Below are 19,055 nucleotides of genomic sequence, written 5' to 3'. Positions count from 1 at the left end.
GGGGTCCCCAGCACAGACAGCTCTTGCCAGGAAGTGCCCTGTCCCACCATCCCTGGGGCAGGCAGCTGTCCTTGGGGGGCTGGGGTGCCCTCTGGTGGCAGCAGCGCTGCACAGCCCCCCAGGCTCAGGGCTGGCAGTTGTACAGTCCTGGGGACACCTGCAGGGTGAGGTCAGGAGTGCCAGACCATGCAGAGGCGGGGTGAGGGAGCCGTTGTTCCTCATTCCTGAGGGTCCAGAACCAGAATGGTCATGCAGGCCTTGATCCAGTGAGTCACCTGGGCCCTTGGCTGGGGACACTGCATCCCTCTCATGGCCAGGGACGTTCCCCAAGGGACTTTTGGGCTAAGACCTGACCCACAGGAAAGGTGTTGGGGTGGAGGGAAAAGTGTGTGCAGTGGCTCAGAGGCTGGGAGGAGCTCCGTGTGTTTGGAGGAGGAGTAAAGGGGTCATGGGGGACAAGATGCTCTGGTTGGTTTGGTCGGAAGCTGGTAGAGGGTTCATGGGAGTGGTGAGGTGGAATTTGCAGCATCAGAAGTGTGAGAGCCAGGCCCGATGGCTCACACCTGCAATCCCAGCTATAGAGGAGGCTAAGGTGGGAGGATCGCTTGAGCCCAAGAGTTTGAGATCAGCCTGGGCAACATAGCAAGACCCTGTCTCTACAAAAAAGAAAACAGCAAAAAAACTGGCCTGGGTGATGGCGCATGGCTGTAGTCCCCGCTACTTGGGAGGCTGAGGTGGGAGGATTGCCTGAGCCCAGGAAGTTGAGGCTGCAGTGAGCTGTGACTGCACCACTGCACTCCAGCCTGGGCAGCAGAGCAAGACCCTCTCTCTGAAACAGAAATGTGAAGTGAGAGACCTTGATAAAGTGGGAGAGGGGTGTCTGCACACAGTAGGCACCACCTGAATGTCAGCGCCAGCCCCAGTGCAGCTCTTCTGATTGGGCCTGGATTCCTCTCCTGTCCTGTCCTCCACTCAAACCCCATCCCACTCTGTCCTCCCTCCAGGAGCACCCAGCCCCGGCCCCGGCCCCCAGCGGGTCCCCAAAGGACAGCCCAGCCCACGAGGTGACCGGCAGCGGTGGGGCCTACATGCGCTTTGATGTGCCGCGGCCAAGGGTCCAGCGCAGCTGGCCCACCTTCAGAGGTGAGTGCGGGGGGTCCCTCTGCAGCCCTGGCGCTGGTACCCAGGCGGGGGGGGGTGGGAGGCAGGCAGGGGTCCCTGTGGGCACTGCCTCTGACCCCCGCCCGCCCCCAGCCCTGTTGCTGCACCGCTACGTGGTGGCACGGGTGATCTGGGCCGACATGCTCTCCATCGCTGTGACCTACTTCATCACGCTGTGCCTGTTCCCTGGCCTCGAGTCTGAGATCCGCCACTGCATCCTGGGCGAGTGGCTGCCCATCCTCATCATGGCTGTGTTCAACCTGTCAGACTTCGTGGGCAAGGTGGGCTGCCCGCCCTGCCCAGTGTCGGGGGACGCCACGGGGTGGAGGTGATGGGGAGGCCTTGGTCCATCCGGGAAGGGTTCTGAGTGAAGGATGCATGTGGACCCCAGGTGGAAAGGGCAAGAGCCATGCAGTGGCACCATGCCAGACAGTGTTCTGTGGAGGGTGGCCCCGACCTGATCCCACTGGGGCACTCCAGAGTATCAGCTGCATCTCGGAGGACAAGTGTGGCACTTACCCTCTCGCCTCACAGTCACAGGTCCTCCGGGGATGAGCACAGGAGGATGCCCCAGAGGGGATCCAGAGAGGGCAGGGACCCTCAGAAATGGCTCAAAGAAATGGCTAGGTGCAGTGGCTCATGCCAGCACTTTGGGAGGCCAGAGATGGGTAGATTACTTGAGGCCAGGAGTTCCAGACCAGCCTGGCCAACATGGTGAAACCGCGTGTCTACTGAAAATACAAAAATTAACTGGGCATGGTGGTGTGTGCCTGTAATCCCAGCTACTCGGGAAGCTGAGGCAGGAGAATCGCTTAAACCCAGGAGGTGGAGGGTGCAGTGAGCCGATATCATGCCACTGCACTCCAGCCTGGGCGACAGCATGAGACTCTGTCTCAGAAAACAAGCAAGCAAACAAAACACTTAGCCAGCCATGGTGGCATGTGCCTGTAGTCCCAGCTACTCTGGAGGCTGAGGTGGGAGCATTGCTTGAGCCCAGGAGTTTGAGCCTGCAGTGAGCCACGATCATGCGACTGCACTCCAGCTTGGGGGATAGACCGATACCCTGACTCTAAGAGAAAAAGTTTTAAGTGGGATTTGGGGGATTTTAGAGGGGCGATCCGGAGAAGGGCAGGGGTGCAGGCCGAGCTGAACAGACCCAGGAGTGTTTGGGGATGGGGACGTGGCTGGAGGCTGGGGGGGTTGTGAGGGGAGTGGGGGTGGCCGGGACAGGGCGCCCACATGCCTGGCTCTCTGCAGATCCTGGCAGCTCTGCCCGTGGACTGGCGGGGCACCCACCTGCTGGCCTGCTCCTGCCTGCGCATAGTCTTCATCCCTCTCTTCATCCTGTGCGTCTACCCCAGCGGCACGCCCGCCCTGCGCCACCCCGCCTGGCCCTGCATCTTCTCGCTGCTTATGGGCATCAGCAACGGCTACTTCGGCAGCGTGCCCATGATCCTGGCGGCGGGCAAAGTGAGCCCCAAGCAGCGGGAGCTGGCAGGTGAGGCCCATGGGGCATGGAGGGGGGTGGTCCTCCCAGCAGCGCAACGTCCCCCTCACGAGGAAACCCAGGGCAGACCGCAAGAAGGTGCATTTGGGTTCTGAAGGGTCAGAACAGTCAATGTCTGGGAGGCCGTAGGTGTGGAGACATTCTCAACCACTTCATTCATTCACTCATTCATTCACTCATTCATTTGTGTACCCCACAACTACTTGGTGAGCCCCTCCTGTGGACCAAGTGCTTTTCAAGGCACTGGAGACACAGTGGCGACAAAACGGCACTCCCCGTGCTGTGGGACTGACTGTCCAGATGTGGAGGCAGCCCAGGCTGGGCGCAGTGGCTCACACCTACAATCCCAACACTTGGGAAGGGCAAGGCGGGCGGATCACTGGAGCCCAGGAGTTAAAGACCAGCCTGGGCAGCACAGCGAGAGCCTCTCCTCTCTACAAAAGTGTTAAAAATTAGCTGGGTATGGTAGCGTGCGCCTATGGTCCCAGCTACTCGGGAGGCTGAGATGGGAGGATCACTTGAGCCCAGGAGTTTGAGATTGCAGCTGTGATGACGCCACTGCACTCCAGCCTGGGTGACAGAGCAAGATCCTGTTCGGGAAAAAAGAAAAAAAGAAAAATCCTAGATTGGTGTGACTGGTTGAATGGCAGGAAGTCCTATGGGGAAAAATAAAGCAGAGAAACAGGAGTGATGGGATGGGGAGAGTCAGGCTCAAAAGCCAGCAGTGTAAATGGAGCAATCTGGGAAGACCTCACTGAGGAGGTGACTTTTTTTTTTTTTTTTGGAGACGGAGTCTCGCTCTGTCGCCCAGGCTGGACTGCAGTGGCCGGATCTCAGCTCACTGCAAGCTCCGCCTCCCGGGTTTACGCCATTCTCCTGCCTCAGCCTCCCGAGTAGCTGGGACTACAGGCGCCCGCCACCACGCCCGGCTAATTTTTTGTGTTTTTTAGTAGAGACGGGGTTTCACCGTGTTAGCCAGGATGGTCTCGATCTCCTGACCTCATGATCCACCCATCTTGGCCTCCCAAAGTACTGGGATTACAGGCTTGAGCCACCGCGCCCGGCCAGGAGGTGACTTTTGAGCAAAGACCTGGAGGAAGTAGCAAGGGAAACAGCCATGTGAGGATGCAAGGGAAAGGCGCCCAGGCAGAGGGAATGGCATGTGCAAAGGTCCTGCGGGCACTGAGGCCAGGGGCTGGAGAGGAGAGGAATGGGGTCTGATGGTTGATAAAGCATCCCTCCAGCTGCTGTGGGCATGGAGGTGAGTGAGGAGCTACTTTACCAGTCCAGGCCCTTGAGGACGGGGCCCAGACCTGGAGGAGGTCGACGTGGCACTGGGAGGTGCCGGATTCCAGGTCTTGTTTGGACGGCAGCCCACGGGACCGGCTGACAGGTTGAGAGGTAGGGTGTGAGAGAGGGAAGGGGGCTTCAGGTTTGGGGTCCACTGTTCAAGGCAAGAAGGCTGGCACTGGCCCAGACTGAGATGGGAAGGGGCCTTGCGGGGAGGGGTTGGGGTTGGGTTTGGGATTTGGTACGTTCCAGGTGCCCATTGGACATCCCAAATTGTCCCTGATAGGGAGGAAGCTGGAGATCGGAGACTGGAGATTTTTTTTTTTTTTTAAGATGGAGTCTTGCTCTGTTCCCCAGGCTGGAGTGCAGTGGCATGATCTCGGCTCACTGCAACCTCTGTCTCGCAGGTTCAAGCAGTTCTCGTGCCTCAGTCTCCTGAGAAGCTGGGATTATGGATGCCCACCACCACATCTGGCTAATTTTTGTATTTTTAGTAGAGGTGAGATTTCACCATATTGGCCAGGTTGGTCTCGAACTCCTAACCTCAGGTGATCCGCCCACCTCAGCCTCCCAGTGCTGGGATTACAGGCGTGAGCCACCATACCTGGCTGAGACTGGAGATTAAAATGGGAGGGTTGGGGCCGGCCGCACTGGCTCAGGACTGTGATCCCAGTGTTTTGGAGGCCAAGGTAGAAGTATCGCTTGGGACCAGCCTGGGCAGTATAGTGAGACTGAGTCTCTACAGAAATTTTTTTTACATTAGCCAGGCGTGGTGGTAAGTGCCTGTGGTCCCAGGTATTTGGGAAGCTGAGGTTGGGGGATCACTTGAGCCCAGGAGGTCAAGGCTGCAGAAAACTGTGACTGTACCACTGCACTCTAGTTGGGGCAACAGAGCAAGACCTTGTCTTTAAATTTTAAAAATGGGGGTTTGGGGGACCCAGAGAAGCAGGCAAGGCCTGGTGTGCATAGCAGATGGCCCCGGGGAGAAGGAATGAGGAAGGACAGGATCCGGAGAGGGTGCTCCCATGCAGAGCGATGGGGCAGCGGGTCCTGGAGGGGCGGCACAGTTCATGCGGGTGTCACTGCACCTCACACCCGAGCAGCTGTGGCCACCAGGTGGTCGCCCCGGCCCTGCTCCCCTCAGGCCAGTGTTGTCCACAGGGAACACCATGACCGTGTCCTACATGTCGGGGCTGACATTGGGGTCCGCCGTGGCCTACTGCACCTACAGCCTCACCCGCGACGCCCACGGCAGCTGCCTGCACCCCTCCACCGCCAATGGCTCCATCCTCTCAGGCCTCTGAGCCAGCTCTGCCCTCTGCCAGGGATACCGAGGGCCTGACCAGGGGCCCCGAGGCCTGAAGGCCCCTCCCCCGTCCCCACCTCAGTGCCTGCGGGGCCCTGAGCCTCTCCCTGTGCCAGCAGCGCCACCCCCTCTGGGTCCAGCCATCCCCAATCCTGGCCTGAAGTTCTGCAAAGTCCTTCGAGGACCGGGACACATTTCTGTGACCCGGGGCTCTGGCCAGCACTGTGTTCTGTGTTTGGTCTCATACCTGCCTCTACCTTCCATCTGTGTCCAGCGGCCCCAGCGCCAGCCCCGCCAGCACTCTGTGGGGTCACATGCACCGTGTCCCCACTCAGGACAGCAGACGCCCGCCAGAGTGTGCGTGCCCGGTGACTGCACCCCGGCCCTCATCACCCGCTGCCACTGATTGGGGCACCACCTGGTCAGCCTCCACCAAGGACCCCTCATGAACCTTGGAGCCCTGAGAGGAGAGAGGCAGCCCCCCACCTTGTCACCCTCAGGCCTCCCCCTTCTGTCCTCATTCTTAGAGACTGCTTCTCCCAAACAAAACGCGTTAGCCATGAAGGAGTTGGAGCCCTGGGTCCGAAGGGACCCGCCTGCGGTCTGCGTCAGCCTCTCGGGAACCACAGCAGTGGTGCCAGCCAGGCACATCAGGACCTCCCCACACACCCACGCGATGCCACAGGCCAGGGGGCTGTGCCTGACTAGGGAGCCCTCCCATTGCCGCCTTGGCCCATGACAGAAGAGGGGAGGTAAGTCTGGGGGCTGCGAAGTAGGGCCCCCACACCCTGGCTGAAGTCAGCTTGACCTAGGTCTTGACCCTCATCCAGCAAGGGACCCGACAGACCCAAGGGTCCCTAGCAAGTAGGGAGGGGCTGGGGGCACTCCAGCCTGGGTCCCCCAGAACACCAGGCCCGTGTGGGTGGCACCCTGAGGTTGGGGGATTCTAAGGGTGTCCTTCCAGAGACAGCGTTTCCAGGGGGAGGACGGCCCACCGTTACAGAACCCTGGCCCTGGCTGTGACTGCCCTGTTTCAACCCTGCTGTGTCCCGTCACCCGTCTGTCCACTAACTGTACCGCACTGGCCATTAAAAGATAAAGCAGACTGCTGCACTGCCGCCTCCAAGCAGAGTTTGTGCATGGACGGGGGCCGGGACTGCCATCTTGGGATCCCGGTGGAACTCGGGTCGCCCCGTGTAAGCCGGACCTCAGTCTTCCCATCTGCAAGGTGGGCGGGGCGGATCAGGGAGCAGGAGGGTGTCCTCATACCCAGGTAGGCTTGGTTTGTGGGCAGGGCTGGGTGGTGGGGTGACAGCTGGGAGCACTTGTGGTTTGTCGCTCACCTTGACCCCCCAGTCTCCGTGAGGATCAGGGAGGATGGCTGCATGCAGCCCATTTGAAGGGGAAACAAAGCGGGCGTGATTTGTCCCCTACCCCTCAGGGACTACACTGCGTCCTAGAAGTCAGAGCCTCCTGGCCTCGAGCCTCAGCCCTTTTACTGATTTGTGCAATTTGGACGAAATCCTGCACTGTTCCATTCCTGATTTTCTTTCTTTCTTTTTTTTCTTTGAGCCTGAGTCTCGCTCTGTTGCCTAGGCTGGAGTGCAGTGGCACGATCTTGGCTCACTGCAACCTCCGCCTCCCAGGTTCAAGCAATTCTCCTGCCTCAGCCTCCCAAGTAGCTGGGATTACAGGCGCCTGCCACCATACCTGGCTAATTTTTCTTGTGGAGTCGGGGTTTCACCATGTTGGCCATGCTGGTCTCAAACTCCTGACCTCAAGTGATCCACCTGCCTCATCCTCCCAAAGTGTTGGGGGATTACAGGCATGAGCCACTGCACCCGGCCTGTGCCTCATTTTTGTTTTTTCTTTACGAGACAGGCTCTCGCTCTGTCGCCGAGGCTGGAGTGCAGTGCTGCCATCATAGCTCACTGCAGCCTCCACCTCTTGGGCTCCTGTGATCCTCCCACCTCAGCCTCCCAAATAGCTGTGAATACGGGCACGTGCCACCACGCCTGGCTAGATTCTTTTATTTGGTGTAGAGATGGGATCTTGCTGTTGCCCAGACTGGTCGCAAAGTCTGGGCCTCAAGTGTTCCTCCTGCCTCGGTCTCCCAGAGTGCCAGGATTATAGGTGTGAGCCACTGTACCCAGCCTGTTCTGTCCTTAGTTTCCCCAAGCAGTGAGGCTGGTCCAGGTTTTGATGTGGGTCCCTTAAAGGAGGGCAGAAGGGCCACCTGTGCTCCGGGTCTGCAGCCTCCAGGATACAGGGCAGGCATCCTCCCTGGGGTCCAGGTGGGCGGCCACTTGGGCCAAGACTACAGCAGCTGACACCACAGCGTTTCCCATAGCCCACGCCAGGCCCTTCCCTTGCCTGAGGCCAGCTGGCTGCCCTCTCTGGGTTACCCTCTTTGCAAAGCCCCAAATGTCCTCTGCAGGCCACCCACACGAACCAGGTCAGTCGCTGGGCAGCCAGACCCCCACCTATAGCTTCCCTAGGCCCCAGTGCAGAGGCTGTCCACCCCCATCTAGGTGAGGGCGTGGGGCCACTCTTACCATTAGTATCACTTTCTTCAGTTGTGATAGGCATGGCTGGGAATGTGCAGCTTTGCTTTTTTTGAGGGGGGGAGAGGGGAGTTACGCTTTTGTTGCCCAGGCTGGAGTGCAGTGGCTCGATTTCAGCTCACTGCAACCTCTGCCTCCCGGGTTCAAGCGATTCTCCTGCCCTCAGAATCCCGAGTAGCTGGGACTACAAGCATGTGCCACCGTACCCAGCTAATTTTGTGTTTTTAGTAGAGATGGGGTTTCTCCATGTTCGTCAGACTGGTCTCGAACTCCTGACCTCAGGTGATCCACCCATTTCAGCCTCCCAAAGTGCTGGGATTACAGGCGTGAGCCACCGTGCCTGGAATTGTTTTTTTCAGATGGAGTCTTGACTTGTTGCCCAGGCTGGAGTGCAGTGGCACGATCTCAGCTCACTGTAACCTCCGCCTCCCAGGTTCAAGCAAGTCTCCTGCCTCAGCCTCCCAAGTAGCTGGGATTACAGGCGTGCACCATCACACCCGGCTAATTTTTTTGTATTTTTAGTAGAGATGGGGTTTCACCATATTGGCCAGGCTGGTCTCGAACTCCTGACCTCAAGTGATCTGCCTACCTCAGCCTCCCAAAGTGCTGGGATTTTACAGGCGTGAGCCACCGTACCCAGCCAACTTTTAATTTTTTCTCATGTAAATTTGCTCAAAAAAATTTTGAGACCATCTCTCTCTGTCACCCCCAGGCCAGAGTGCAGTGGTACAATCTCAGCTCACTGGAACCTCTGCCTCCCGGGTTCCAGTGATTCTCCCACGTCAGCCTCCCGAGTAGCTGGGATTACAGGTGTGTGCCACCACACCCAGCTAATTTTTGTATTTTTAGTAGAGACAGGGTTTCACCACATTGCTCAGGCTGGTCTCTAACTCCTGGCCTGAAGTGATCCTCCCACCTCGGCTGCCTAAAGTGCTGGGATTCAGGCGTGAGCCACCGTGCCCGGCTGATTAGTTCATTTAGATGGCCATCAGGTCACTGCCCCTGCATGGGTGGTACCCAACTTCCAGTTGAATCCTACTTCTCAGTGCCCTGATATGGCAGAATCCCCCCAGATACCACCCCTACTCCAGCCCCTGAAATAAACCACTCCAAACCATTTTATTTTTCCAATTAAATCTTTTTCTTTTTTTTCTTATGAAAAAAGATCACACAGAATTTGCCAACAAACAAAATTCCAAAAGAAACTTAAAAAAAAAAAAAAAAAATTCCCCCAAAAAACAAACCCAAAGTCTGGCTTTTCCTTCCCTCAAGATTGTCTGGTCAAGGCCTTGGTTTCCCTGGAAGGCTTGGGGCCTGGTTAAGTGCTTTCTGTGGCCCAAGCAGGGACCCTGGGCCCGGGCCGGCTCCTGCCTCTCTCCCTCTTCTCTCCCTCTTTTCTCTATCCTGGGGGGTGAGTACAGTACACTTGGCGGGGTGGGTGGGGGTGTGCTGGGGACTGGGAGGCCGGTGAAGCCGGTGCTAGACACTACAATCTAACAGGAAATAAAAAATAATATTCTGCACGTCAGAATGTGTTCGTTTTTTTTTTTTTTTTTATAATTTCATAGCTATTTTTCACAGTTTTAAAAAGTTTATATTTATATATATTTATATATATTTATCTTTATATATATAATTAAAAAGTTGACTCCATTTAAAGGCTTATGATACAGGGGCGGGGTGAGTCTCTTGGTACAATAAAACTGTACAGGTTAAGAAGTGCCACCTCCCTCCTGGGTGGGGAGGGGCTGGGCGTGGCCGGGCAAGGGTTTCAGCACCATTGGGGTTTTCTGTAGTGTGAGGGTTTGGACCAGGGTGGGCCTTTGCTGGGCCCAATCCACCTGGTGCCTTTGATGCTCCGGGCTGCAACCCCACCCGGCTCTGTTCCCCAAGTCCAGGCCATCCTGAGAGGGTGGGGGCAGGGCCCCTGGCACGGTCAAGGAGGCCGGCTGGCATCGGGCCACCCCGTCCCATGCACAGTGGGAGGCCTTGGGGTGGGCTCCATGCTAAGGGTGCCCGAGAAGCCCAGAGTGAACGTCAGTTTGGTTCCTTAGAAGCCCCCCTCCCCACCAGAATCCCCAGTCTGCATGGGCCTGGGGGCCCCCGGGCCCCCACGCAGCAGCAGCCTGGAGGGCCGGCCTGGCCAAGTGCTTGCAACGTGCTGGGCAGGAAGGGCCGGTCCCGGCCGAGGCTGCCCTGAGGGGGACAGCAGGGCCATACCCTGATAGCTAAGAGGGGCCCCTGTCCTAGGGGCACTGAGGGGTTGGAAGGTGGGGCTGGAGGCTTGTGCACATGTGTGCACACACGTGCATGCACATGGGCACACACATGCACACACACGCTCACCCGGGCGTCAACGTGCACACCTGGCCCCATGCACATGCCTGCAGGAGCGCTCGCATGCACACAACGCACGTGGTCCCCGCGCCGTGGCAGTGATGGAGAGGGGTCCCTGGCCGCCCTCGGGGCACAGGTGGCCAGTGGCCCGTGGGGCCCGGTGGGCTCAGCAGAGCACGGGCACGCCGTCCGTGGAGAAGATCATGCCCGTGGTGGGCTCGTAGGTGCCCGCGAGGTAGTACAGGCCCTCGCTGTCCTGGTACTTCTTGGTCTTCAGCATCTGCTCATACTGCTCCAGGCCCACCACCAGGCACTTGTGTGACACCGTCTGCACGTCATTCTCGTCCACATGTGAGGACTGGTATAGTGCGCGCTGTGGGCACGCGGGGATATCAGGATGGCGGGTGGGGGCACAGAGGCCGAGGGAGCCCCGGGGAGCCACAGGGACAGAGACAGAAGCAGAGGGAGCCCCAGGGACCGAGACAGAGACAGAGACCAAGTCGGAGACAGAGGCTGAGGAAGAGACAGACCAACAAAAGAGAGACAGAGACTGAGAGATGGAGAACAAATGAGAGATAGAAGACAAGGACAGACAGACCAAGAGATCCAAAGACCCAGAGAGACAGAGACTGAGAGAGACCCAGAGACCGAAAGACAGAGATTGGGAGAGACCCAGAGAGAGTCAGAGGGTAAGAATGGCCGGAGACTCAGGGACAGACACTGGGAGAGCAGAGGAGACCCAGAGATGGAGACAGACGCAGAGACTGGGAGAGACAGAGAACAGGAGCCAGGCACTGAGAGGGGCAGGGACAGGAGGTCAGAGGCCGAGGGAGACCATGGGGGACAGCAGCAGATGCTGAGCCAGGCCCTGTCTGAGCTGCCCGGAAGGAGGCAGCCACCCCCAACCTGCCCACCACCACCTACCTCCATGAAGTCCTTCCTCTGGCTGGAGACCCGCAGGGCCGCCGGGAGGCTGCGGCTGGACTTCTGGTCCCAGTGCTGTGTGGGGGACAGGGAAGGGGCTTCGGTGAGCCGGGGGAGCCGCTGCACCTGACCCCAGGCCCCAGGACAGGGCTGACCCACTGGGCAGGGCCACTGATCCTCCAGCACCCAGAATGCCTCGCTCGCCCTCAGGTCTGCCCTCCACTGCCTAGGACTGGGGAGCCCAGCCGGGGGTGCCGCAGGCTCACCTGGCCCTGGTGGAACTGCTTGCCCGGGCTGGTCTCCTCGGGGTGGTAGAACCACTTGACTCGGACCACCATGTTGTTGCCCCACGACTCCCACATGCTCTGGATGCGGCCAATGTAGGGCAGGTTGGGACGGCCGGCGGAGAGGAACACGGCGCAGTCCCCGATGCGGATCATCTCCTTGCCGCGCACGATGGCCTTGTAGAAGAGCTTGCGGGCCTTGCCCTTCATGCCACGCCGCTGCAAGGACACGTGTGTCATGGCACGGCCCTGGCCCAGCCCCGCCAAGCCCGCCGCCTAGCAGGCTCTGCCGCTTGGGACTCCGGGCCCTCGGCCTCCAAGTCAACCCCTATCCAACTCTGGGGAGAGGAGGAAGCCCCTTGTCTCGCTCCAATTGGGGAAGCCCCTCTTCCATCTCTTTGACATGCTGGGTCTCCAAGAGGTGCTTCACTTAATCCAAGGATTCTGCCACTATGAGACTTTTTATTTTTGAGACAGGGTCTCACTCTGTTGCCCAGGCTGGAGTGCAATGGCGCAATCATGACTCCCTGCAGCCATGAACTCCTAGGCTCAAGAAATCCTCTCCCACGTCAGCCTCTGAGTAGCTGAGAATACAGGCGCACATCACGCCCGGCTGATTTTTTTTAAATTTTGTAGAGAACAAGGTCTTACTATGTTGCCCAGGATGGTCTCAGACTTTTGGCCTCAAACCATCCTCCCACCTTTGCCTCCCAAAGCACTAGGATTGCAGTGTCAGCCACTGCACCTGGCCTTATTTTTCTTTTTAAAATTACTTTTTTCAGAAAAAGGGTCTTGCTCTGTCACCCAGGCTGGAATCCAGTGGTACTATCATAGCTGACTGCAGCCTCAATCTCCTGGGCTAAAGCCATCCTCCTGCCTCGGCCTCCTGAGTAGATGGGACTACAGGAATGCACCACCATGCATGGCTAATATTTTTATTTTTGTGTTGCCCAGGATGGTCTCGAACTTTTGGCCTCAAGTGATCCTCCCACATAAGCCACCCAGAGCTGGGATTACAGGCGTGAGCTACCATGCCTGGCCTTTTTTATCTTTTAAAACTTGTTACTATTATTATTATTATTATTATTATTATTTTTTTTTTTTTTGAGGCAGAGTCTGCACTCTGTTACCCAGGCTGGAGTGCAGTGGCGCGATCTCAGCTCACTGCAAGCTCCGCCTTCCGGGTTTGCGCCATTCTCCTGCCTCAGCCTCCCGAGTAGCTGGGACTACAGGCACCCGCCACCGCGCCTGGCTAATGTTTTGTATTTTAGTAGAGACGGGGTTTCACCGTGTTAGCCAGGATGGTCTCGATCTCCTGACCTCGTGATCCGCCCGCCTCGGCCTCCCAAAGTGCAAGGATTACAGGCGTGAGCCACCGCGCCCGGCCACTATTATTATTTTTGAGACGAAGTCTCACTCTATTGCCCAGGCTGGAGTGCAGTGGCACGATCTTGGCTCACTGTAGCCTCCGCCTCCCAGATTCAAGCAGTTCTCCTGCCTCAGCCTCCCAAGTAGCTGGGATTACAGGTGTGCACCACCACGCCTGGCTGAGTTTTGTATTTTTAGTAGAGATGGGATTTCACCATGTTGGCAGGCTGGTCTTGAACTCCTGACCTCAAGTGATCCTCCTGACTGGGCCTCCCAAAGTGCTGGGATTACAGGCGTGAGCCACCGCGCCCGGCTAAAACTATTATTTTTTTCAAGACAAGGTATCACCCAGGTTGGAGTGTAGTGGCACAATCAAAGCTCCCTGCAGCCTTGAACTCCCAAGCTTAAGTGATCCTCACGCCTCAGCCTCCCAAAGTGCTGGGATTACAGACTTCAACCACTGCACGTGGGCAAGACAGACTGGAAACTCCGTTCTACAGCAGCTTTGGAAATGCTGCCTGAGACACCACTGACTCCTACTGGAACAGGTGCTCCTGCCCCACACCTACGGCACACTGGGGGCTCACTGCCAGCCTGTCTGAACCACTCTCATTTCTCACACTGGGTCCTGCCATGTGTATGTGCCTGTGTGCACATGTTCATCTGTGCATTTGTGCAGGTGCTCGTGTGCATGGATGCATGTGCACACATGTATGCGCCTACATTTGTGTACGTGTGCAAGCGTGCATTTGGGTGTAGTGTACTTGTGTGCATGTGTGTGGGTGTAGTGTGTAGTGTATTTGTGTGCATGTTCATGTTTACATGGTTCATGTACATGTGTGCATTCACATGTATGTCTGCGTGCGTGTACTTGCCTTTGTGTGTGGCTGTACGTGCATTCGTGTGTACATGTGCATGCATATGTATGCGTGTGTCCATGTGGCTGTGTTTGTGAGTGCACTGTGTGCATGTGTGTGTGCGAGTGTATAGCCAGCCACAGGCAGGCTGGAAGGGCTCCTTCTGAACAACTAACCCACTGCTGCAGGCAGCGGACACAGGACCCCGACCTGGCCAGCCAGGACTGTCTGTCTTCCAGGCCATATTAATTCACTCAGGGGTGGACACGAGATCCCGGCCAGGCCAAGGAGATTCAACCCTGGACTTTTGCTGGCAAACCCGGGAAGGAGGCACCTTCTGCTGGGACTGCTACACTGGTGGCTGGGAGCCCGGGGCATGGCTGGGAACACTGCAAACGCCACACACAACAGGCTGTCAGGCCTAGCACCTGGAATCCCAGCACTGTGGGAGACTGAGGCAGGAGGATCACTTGAGCCCAGGGGTTCAAGACCAGCCCAGACAACATAGTGAGACTCTGTCTCTATAAAAAAATTTAAAAACCAGCTGGGCAGCATGGTGGCACACGTCTGGAGTCCCCGCTACTCAGGAGGCTGAGGCGGGGAAACTGCTTGGGCCCATGAGTTCAAAGCTGCAGTGAGCTGTGATAGCGCCACTGCACTCCATCCTGGGTGACAGAGCAAGATCCTGTCTCTAAAAGAAAAAAAAAAGAAAGAAAAGAAAAGAAAAAGCCAGGCGTGGTGGCTCACACCTGTAATCCCAGCACTTTGGGAAGCCGAGGCAGGCAGATCATTTGAAGCCAGGCGTTCGAGACCAGCCTGCCCCACAAGGTGAAACCCCATCTCTACTAAAAATACGAAAACTAGCCAGGCATGGTGGCGGGTGCCTGTAATCCCAGCTACTTGGGAGGCTGATGCGGGAGAATTGTTTGAACCCTGGAGGTGGAGGGTGCAGTAAGCCTAGATCGCACCACCGCACTCCAGCCTGGGCAACAGAGAGCGACTCGGTTTCAAAAAAGGAAAAAAAAAACCCAGAGGCCTGGAAAACCCCTTCCTTCCACGTGGCGCTGACGCCTGTGGGTCTGTGCTGATCTTTGCGGTTTCCTTCATTTGGTCTCCACATGAGGGTGGCTCTGCGTCCCGGGACCAGAGGGCAGGACTGCTCTGCTCTGAAGGACTCAGGCATCGGAGTCCGACAGACCCAGGTACCTGAGGACACTTTGAGACTCAGTGTACCCATCCATCAAGTGGGACGCCAGTCCTCCACCCTGGGGTTCTGGGAGGTTACCACACGCGGAGACACGGCGTGAAGCCGTGGGTTCAGCAGAGAGAGACAAGGCCCCCAGCCCCTGCGCCCCGCCCGAGCGCGAGCTTGGTTACCTGGGTGGGCTTGCCGAACCACTTCCAGAGCTGCCGGGCTGGCAGGAAGGCGGCGATCTTGGGCCGGTTCTCCACGGACGGCAGGCGCTGCCTCTTGGCCAGCTCCTTGGTGGTGGGGAGGTGGACGCCCTCTCTCTTCTTCGGTCGGCTCTTGGCCCCGGCCTGAGCCTTGGGCTGCAGAGGCTGTGTGGGCTGCGGAGGAGGCGCCTGGGGCTGGGGCGCAGACGCCTTCTTGCCTGGGGAGTGGGCCGAGGGCCGCGCCTTGCCGGCCTGCTTGGTGGCCTTGGTGGGGAGCGCCGGCTGTGCAGAAGGGCCAGCCGTGGGGGCGGGGGCTGCCTCATCGTCTGAGCTGCAGGAAGAGTCCTCGTCTGTGGTGGAGGAAGAGGAAGAGGAGGAGGAGGAGGACGAGGATGAGGACGAGGAAGAGGAGGAGGAGGAGGAAGAGGAGGAAGATGAAGAGGAAGAGGAGGAGGAGGATGAGGAAGAGGAGGAGGAGGAGGAAGAGGAGGATGAGGAGGAGGAAGAAGAAGAGGACGAGGAAGAGGAGGAGGAGGAGGAGGCCGGTGAGGCTGCCCTGGAGCTGGCAGCGCTGCAGTTACGGCCCCCGGTGCCGCAGCCCCCATCCCCATTCTTGTCGCCTTCCTCCTCCCCTTCCGTCTCCGAGCCGCTGCTGCTGCTGCTACTGCTGCCACTACTGCTGCTGCTGCTTTCGGACTCTTCCGCCCCGTCCTGCTCGGCCTGGGCCTTGTCCGGGCTCTTGGGGTTCCCAGAGTCCTCGAACGTGAGCCCCGGCCCGGGCTCTTGGGCGAGGTCCCCCTCCGTGGCCTTGGGCCAGGGTGCCTTGGGCTCGCTGCTGCCGGCCGCCTGGGGGTAGCTGCCCAGGCTCAGGAGGCTCTTGGGCTCCTGCCAGCCCCCGGCCCCTGGGTCCTCCCGGAGCAGCAGAGCCTCTTTAGCCTTCTTGCTTTTGGGTGACGTGACACCCTCGTGGTCCAGTTTGACAAGCAGCTCAGTCTCCTCCCCCGGCCTCCGAGGGCCCTTGGCACCTGATTCCTCGGCTGCCCGCGCCTTCTTGGGCTTGGGGCGTGTGGCGGGCATGGTGATGAGGGGTGCTGCGGCCAGGGTGGAGGCAGGGGCTGGGAGCTCCCCAAAGGGCTCGGGTGCTGGGCAGCTGGTGAAGGCGGGTGGTGCGGGGCTGGGCTGTGGCGGTGCTGGGCGCGCCTTGGGGGTCTTAGCTCGCTTGTCCACAGGCTCTGGGGGACTCTTCTTGGAACCTGGGGTGCTGCTCGGCTCCAGGGCTAAGGGGGTACTGGGGACCTCATCTGTTGGGCTCCCCTCCTCCAGGGTAGCGGCTCTGTCTGCAAAACAAAAGAAAACAGATGAGAGGCTGGGGCGGGGGCTTCCTGGCAGAGACGAGCTGTGGCTTTCATCAGGAAGGCCTGCTTCTGTGGGTTTTGTTTTTGTTTTATTGAGATGGGGTCTCAGTCACCCAAGCTGAAGTGCAGTGGCGTGATCAGGGCTCACTGCAGCCCTAACCTCCCTGGGCTCACGTGAGCCTCCAGCCTCAGTCTCCCAAGTAACCTGAGGCCACAAGCATGCGCCACTATGCCTGGGGAATTTTTGTATTATTATTTTTTTTTTGGTAGAGATACAGTTTTGCTCTGCTGCCCAGGCTGGTCTTAAACTCCTGGGCTCAAGCGATCCCTGTGCCTGGGCCTCCTAGAGTGCTGAGAACAGGCGTGGACCACCGAGCCCAGCAGAACGGCCTGGTTTCAATCCTGGCTCTGCTACTTCTTGAGCGGAACCTGGCTGCGGCCTTCTTAGGCCTCCTTCGGTGGTTCCCCTATAACAACCTTAAGTTGTGTTGGCCCCAAAGTGGGTCCTCCAATAGCCTCTGCTTTCAGCCTGCACAAAGCATTTTCTCTGGATTCTGGAAAGAAACACAGGCCGGCTACAGCTCAGCTCTGTCTCTGACAAACCAACCTGCCTCCCTCAGCCTCAGTTTCCTCATCTGTCACCTGGTCAGAACAATCCTGCGGTACAGGTACAGAGGTACAGAGGTCTTTTTTTTTTTTTTTGAGACGGAGTTTCACTCGTCACCCAGGCTGGAGTATAATGGCGCGATCTTCGCTCACTGCAACCTCCACCTCCCGGGTTCAAGCAATTCTCCTGCCTCAGCCTCCCACGTAGCTGGGATTACAGGCACTCACCTCCATGCCCGGTTAATTTTTGTATTTTTAGTAGAGGCGGGGTTTCACCATGTTGCCCAGACTGGTCTCGAACTCCTGACCTCAGGCGATCTGCCCACCTCGGCCTCCCAAAGTGCTGGGATTACAGGCGTGAGGCACCGCACCCAGCTCAGAGTTCTTACAGACAGCAGGTAGGCACTTGGGCAGGTTCCCAAGCCCCGAGTTTGGATGCACAAAGGAGCTCTACCCACTGCCCCTGCCCTGGGGCCCGGTTCAACGTACCACCCTTGGCCTTGGCGCTGGGTTTCCGCCCACGCCCACGGGCCTTGGCTCCTGGCTCCTCTGACCCAGTCGTACCACCGTCTTTGCCTTCCCCAGTGTCTTTGCTGGTCTTCCGGCTACGGCGCTTGGCACTCGGCACCAGGAGGGCTGGGGACGGCTCAGCACCTGCAGGGCAGAGGACAGAGTGGCTCATCAGGCCTGGGGTCCCCAGCTTGGAGCTTCCAAGACCCTGGTCTGTCCTGGGGATCAGGGATGGGGGCGGAAGCAACCAACGCCGGGTGGCTGACCCCGGGTGGGCTCCCACGATAGGCTGTGAGGTCCAGCGGGGGAAATCCCGTCTGCAGGGAGCAGCCAGAGGCCCCTGAATGAATGAAGTAAAACAAAGCACTTTGTGGAAATGGGACAGGTGGATAAAGATGCTGACTTTGTTTTTTTTTGTTGTTGTTGTTGTTTTGAGACGGAGTCTTGCTCTGTCGCCAGGCTGGAGTGCAGTGGCAGGATCTCGGTTCACTGCAACCTCTGCCTCTCAGGTTCAAGGGATCCTCCTGCCTCAGCCTCCCGAGTAGCTGGGACTACAGGCGCGTCTCAACACGCCTGGCTAATTTTTGTATTTTTAATAGAGACAGGGTTTCACCATGTTGGCCGGCATGGTCTCGATCTCTTGACCTTGTGATCTGGCCACCTTGGCCTCCCAAAGTGCTGGGATTACAGGTGTGAGCCACTGCGCCCAGCCATTAATAATTTTTGATCAGCTTCCCATGGCCTGGGCCACTGGGCTTGGGCTGTCCTCATGGACCCAGGACCTGGGAGCCCTGGGATCTCACAGGAGCCCATCCATGGTTTCTGCTACTTCCATCACCTATGGCTCCAAATGACTTCAGACAGAGCCCAGAGCTGGGCTTGGAAGGCAAGAGCCTGGATGGGTGGCCCCTGGCAGGAGCCCGGGTGTCACAAGCTTGTCACTTACATTGGATCTTATAGTCGGGGGGCAGGAGGCGGATGTGTGAGAGGGGGATCCTGCCGGTGTCTCCGTCGTCAAACTCCACAGTGATCAAGTCCCCATCGTCCTCCAGGTCCAGTAACCCTGTGGGAGGAGAGGCTCAGGGGAGGCCCTTGGACCTCCAGCTCCCTAGTGAGGCACAAGGGTGGGGACAGCAGAAACCGGCCCCTGTGCAGCCCTGGTCTCTATGGTACAGCAGTGGGGACATGGGTGAGGGTTTACAGTGGCTCAGAATGTGGGTGTTAGAGCCAGGCCATCTGGGCAGGAGAACTGGCTCTCCCTTTTTTTTTTTTTTTTTTTTTTTTTGAGACGGAGTTTTGCTCTTGTTGCCCAGGCTAGAGTGGGCGATCTCGGCTCACCGCAACCTCCGCCTTCCGGGTTCAAGTGATTCTCTTGCCTTGGCCTCCCAAGGAGCTGGGATTACAGGCATGCACCACCATGCCCGGCTAATTTTGTATTTTTAGTAGAGACAGGGTTTCTCCATGTTAATCAGGCTGGTCTCGAACTCCCGACCTCAGGTGATCCACCCACCTCGGCCTCCCAAAGTGGCTCCCAAAGGCGTGAGCCACTGCACCTGGCCTGGGTCTCCCATTTCTAGCTGACTTTGGGTGA

The 19,055-nt window shown here is 58.1% G+C and overlaps 2 protein-coding genes across 2 annotated transcripts in view; one reads left to right on the top strand and one right to left on the bottom strand.

Moving 5' to 3' along the window:
* SLC29A4 (solute carrier family 29 member 4) overlaps positions 1 to 6,386 on the top strand; it is a 30,513-nt gene extending 24,127 nt beyond the window's left edge. The window contains exons 8-11 of the mRNA XM_025402067.1: positions 1,005 to 1,143; positions 1,255 to 1,442; positions 2,419 to 2,659; positions 5,120 to 6,386. Coding sequence (XP_025257852.1) covers positions 1,005 to 1,143; positions 1,255 to 1,442; positions 2,419 to 2,659; positions 5,120 to 5,262 — 711 coding nt within the window. The 3' untranslated portion in view covers positions 5,263 to 6,386. The remainder of the gene's footprint in view (positions 1 to 1,004; positions 1,144 to 1,254; positions 1,443 to 2,418; positions 2,660 to 5,119) is intronic.
* A 2,559-nt stretch (positions 6,387 to 8,945) lies between these two features.
* TNRC18 (trinucleotide repeat containing 18) overlaps positions 8,946 to 19,055 on the bottom strand; it is a 78,426-nt gene continuing 68,316 nt past the window's right edge. The window contains exons 21-27 of the mRNA XM_025402862.1: positions 18,411 to 18,527; positions 17,444 to 17,608; positions 15,536 to 16,330; positions 14,976 to 15,424; positions 11,356 to 11,592; positions 11,090 to 11,164; positions 8,946 to 10,538 (exon numbers count right to left, since the gene is read on the bottom strand). Coding sequence (XP_025258647.1) covers positions 10,332 to 10,538; positions 11,090 to 11,164; positions 11,356 to 11,592; positions 14,976 to 15,424; positions 15,536 to 16,330; positions 17,444 to 17,608; positions 18,411 to 18,527 — 2,045 coding nt within the window. The 3' untranslated portion in view covers positions 8,946 to 10,331. The remainder of the gene's footprint in view (positions 10,539 to 11,089; positions 11,165 to 11,355; positions 11,593 to 14,975; positions 15,425 to 15,535; positions 16,331 to 17,443; positions 17,609 to 18,410; positions 18,528 to 19,055) is intronic.

The sequence above is a fragment of the Theropithecus gelada genome, chromosome 11 (genome assembly GCF_003255815.1).
Source record: "Theropithecus gelada isolate Dixy chromosome 11, Tgel_1.0, whole genome shotgun sequence".
Taxonomy (NCBI): Eukaryota; Metazoa; Chordata; class Mammalia; order Primates; family Cercopithecidae; genus Theropithecus; species Theropithecus gelada.
This window is presented reverse-complemented; position numbering and strand designations above follow the sequence as displayed.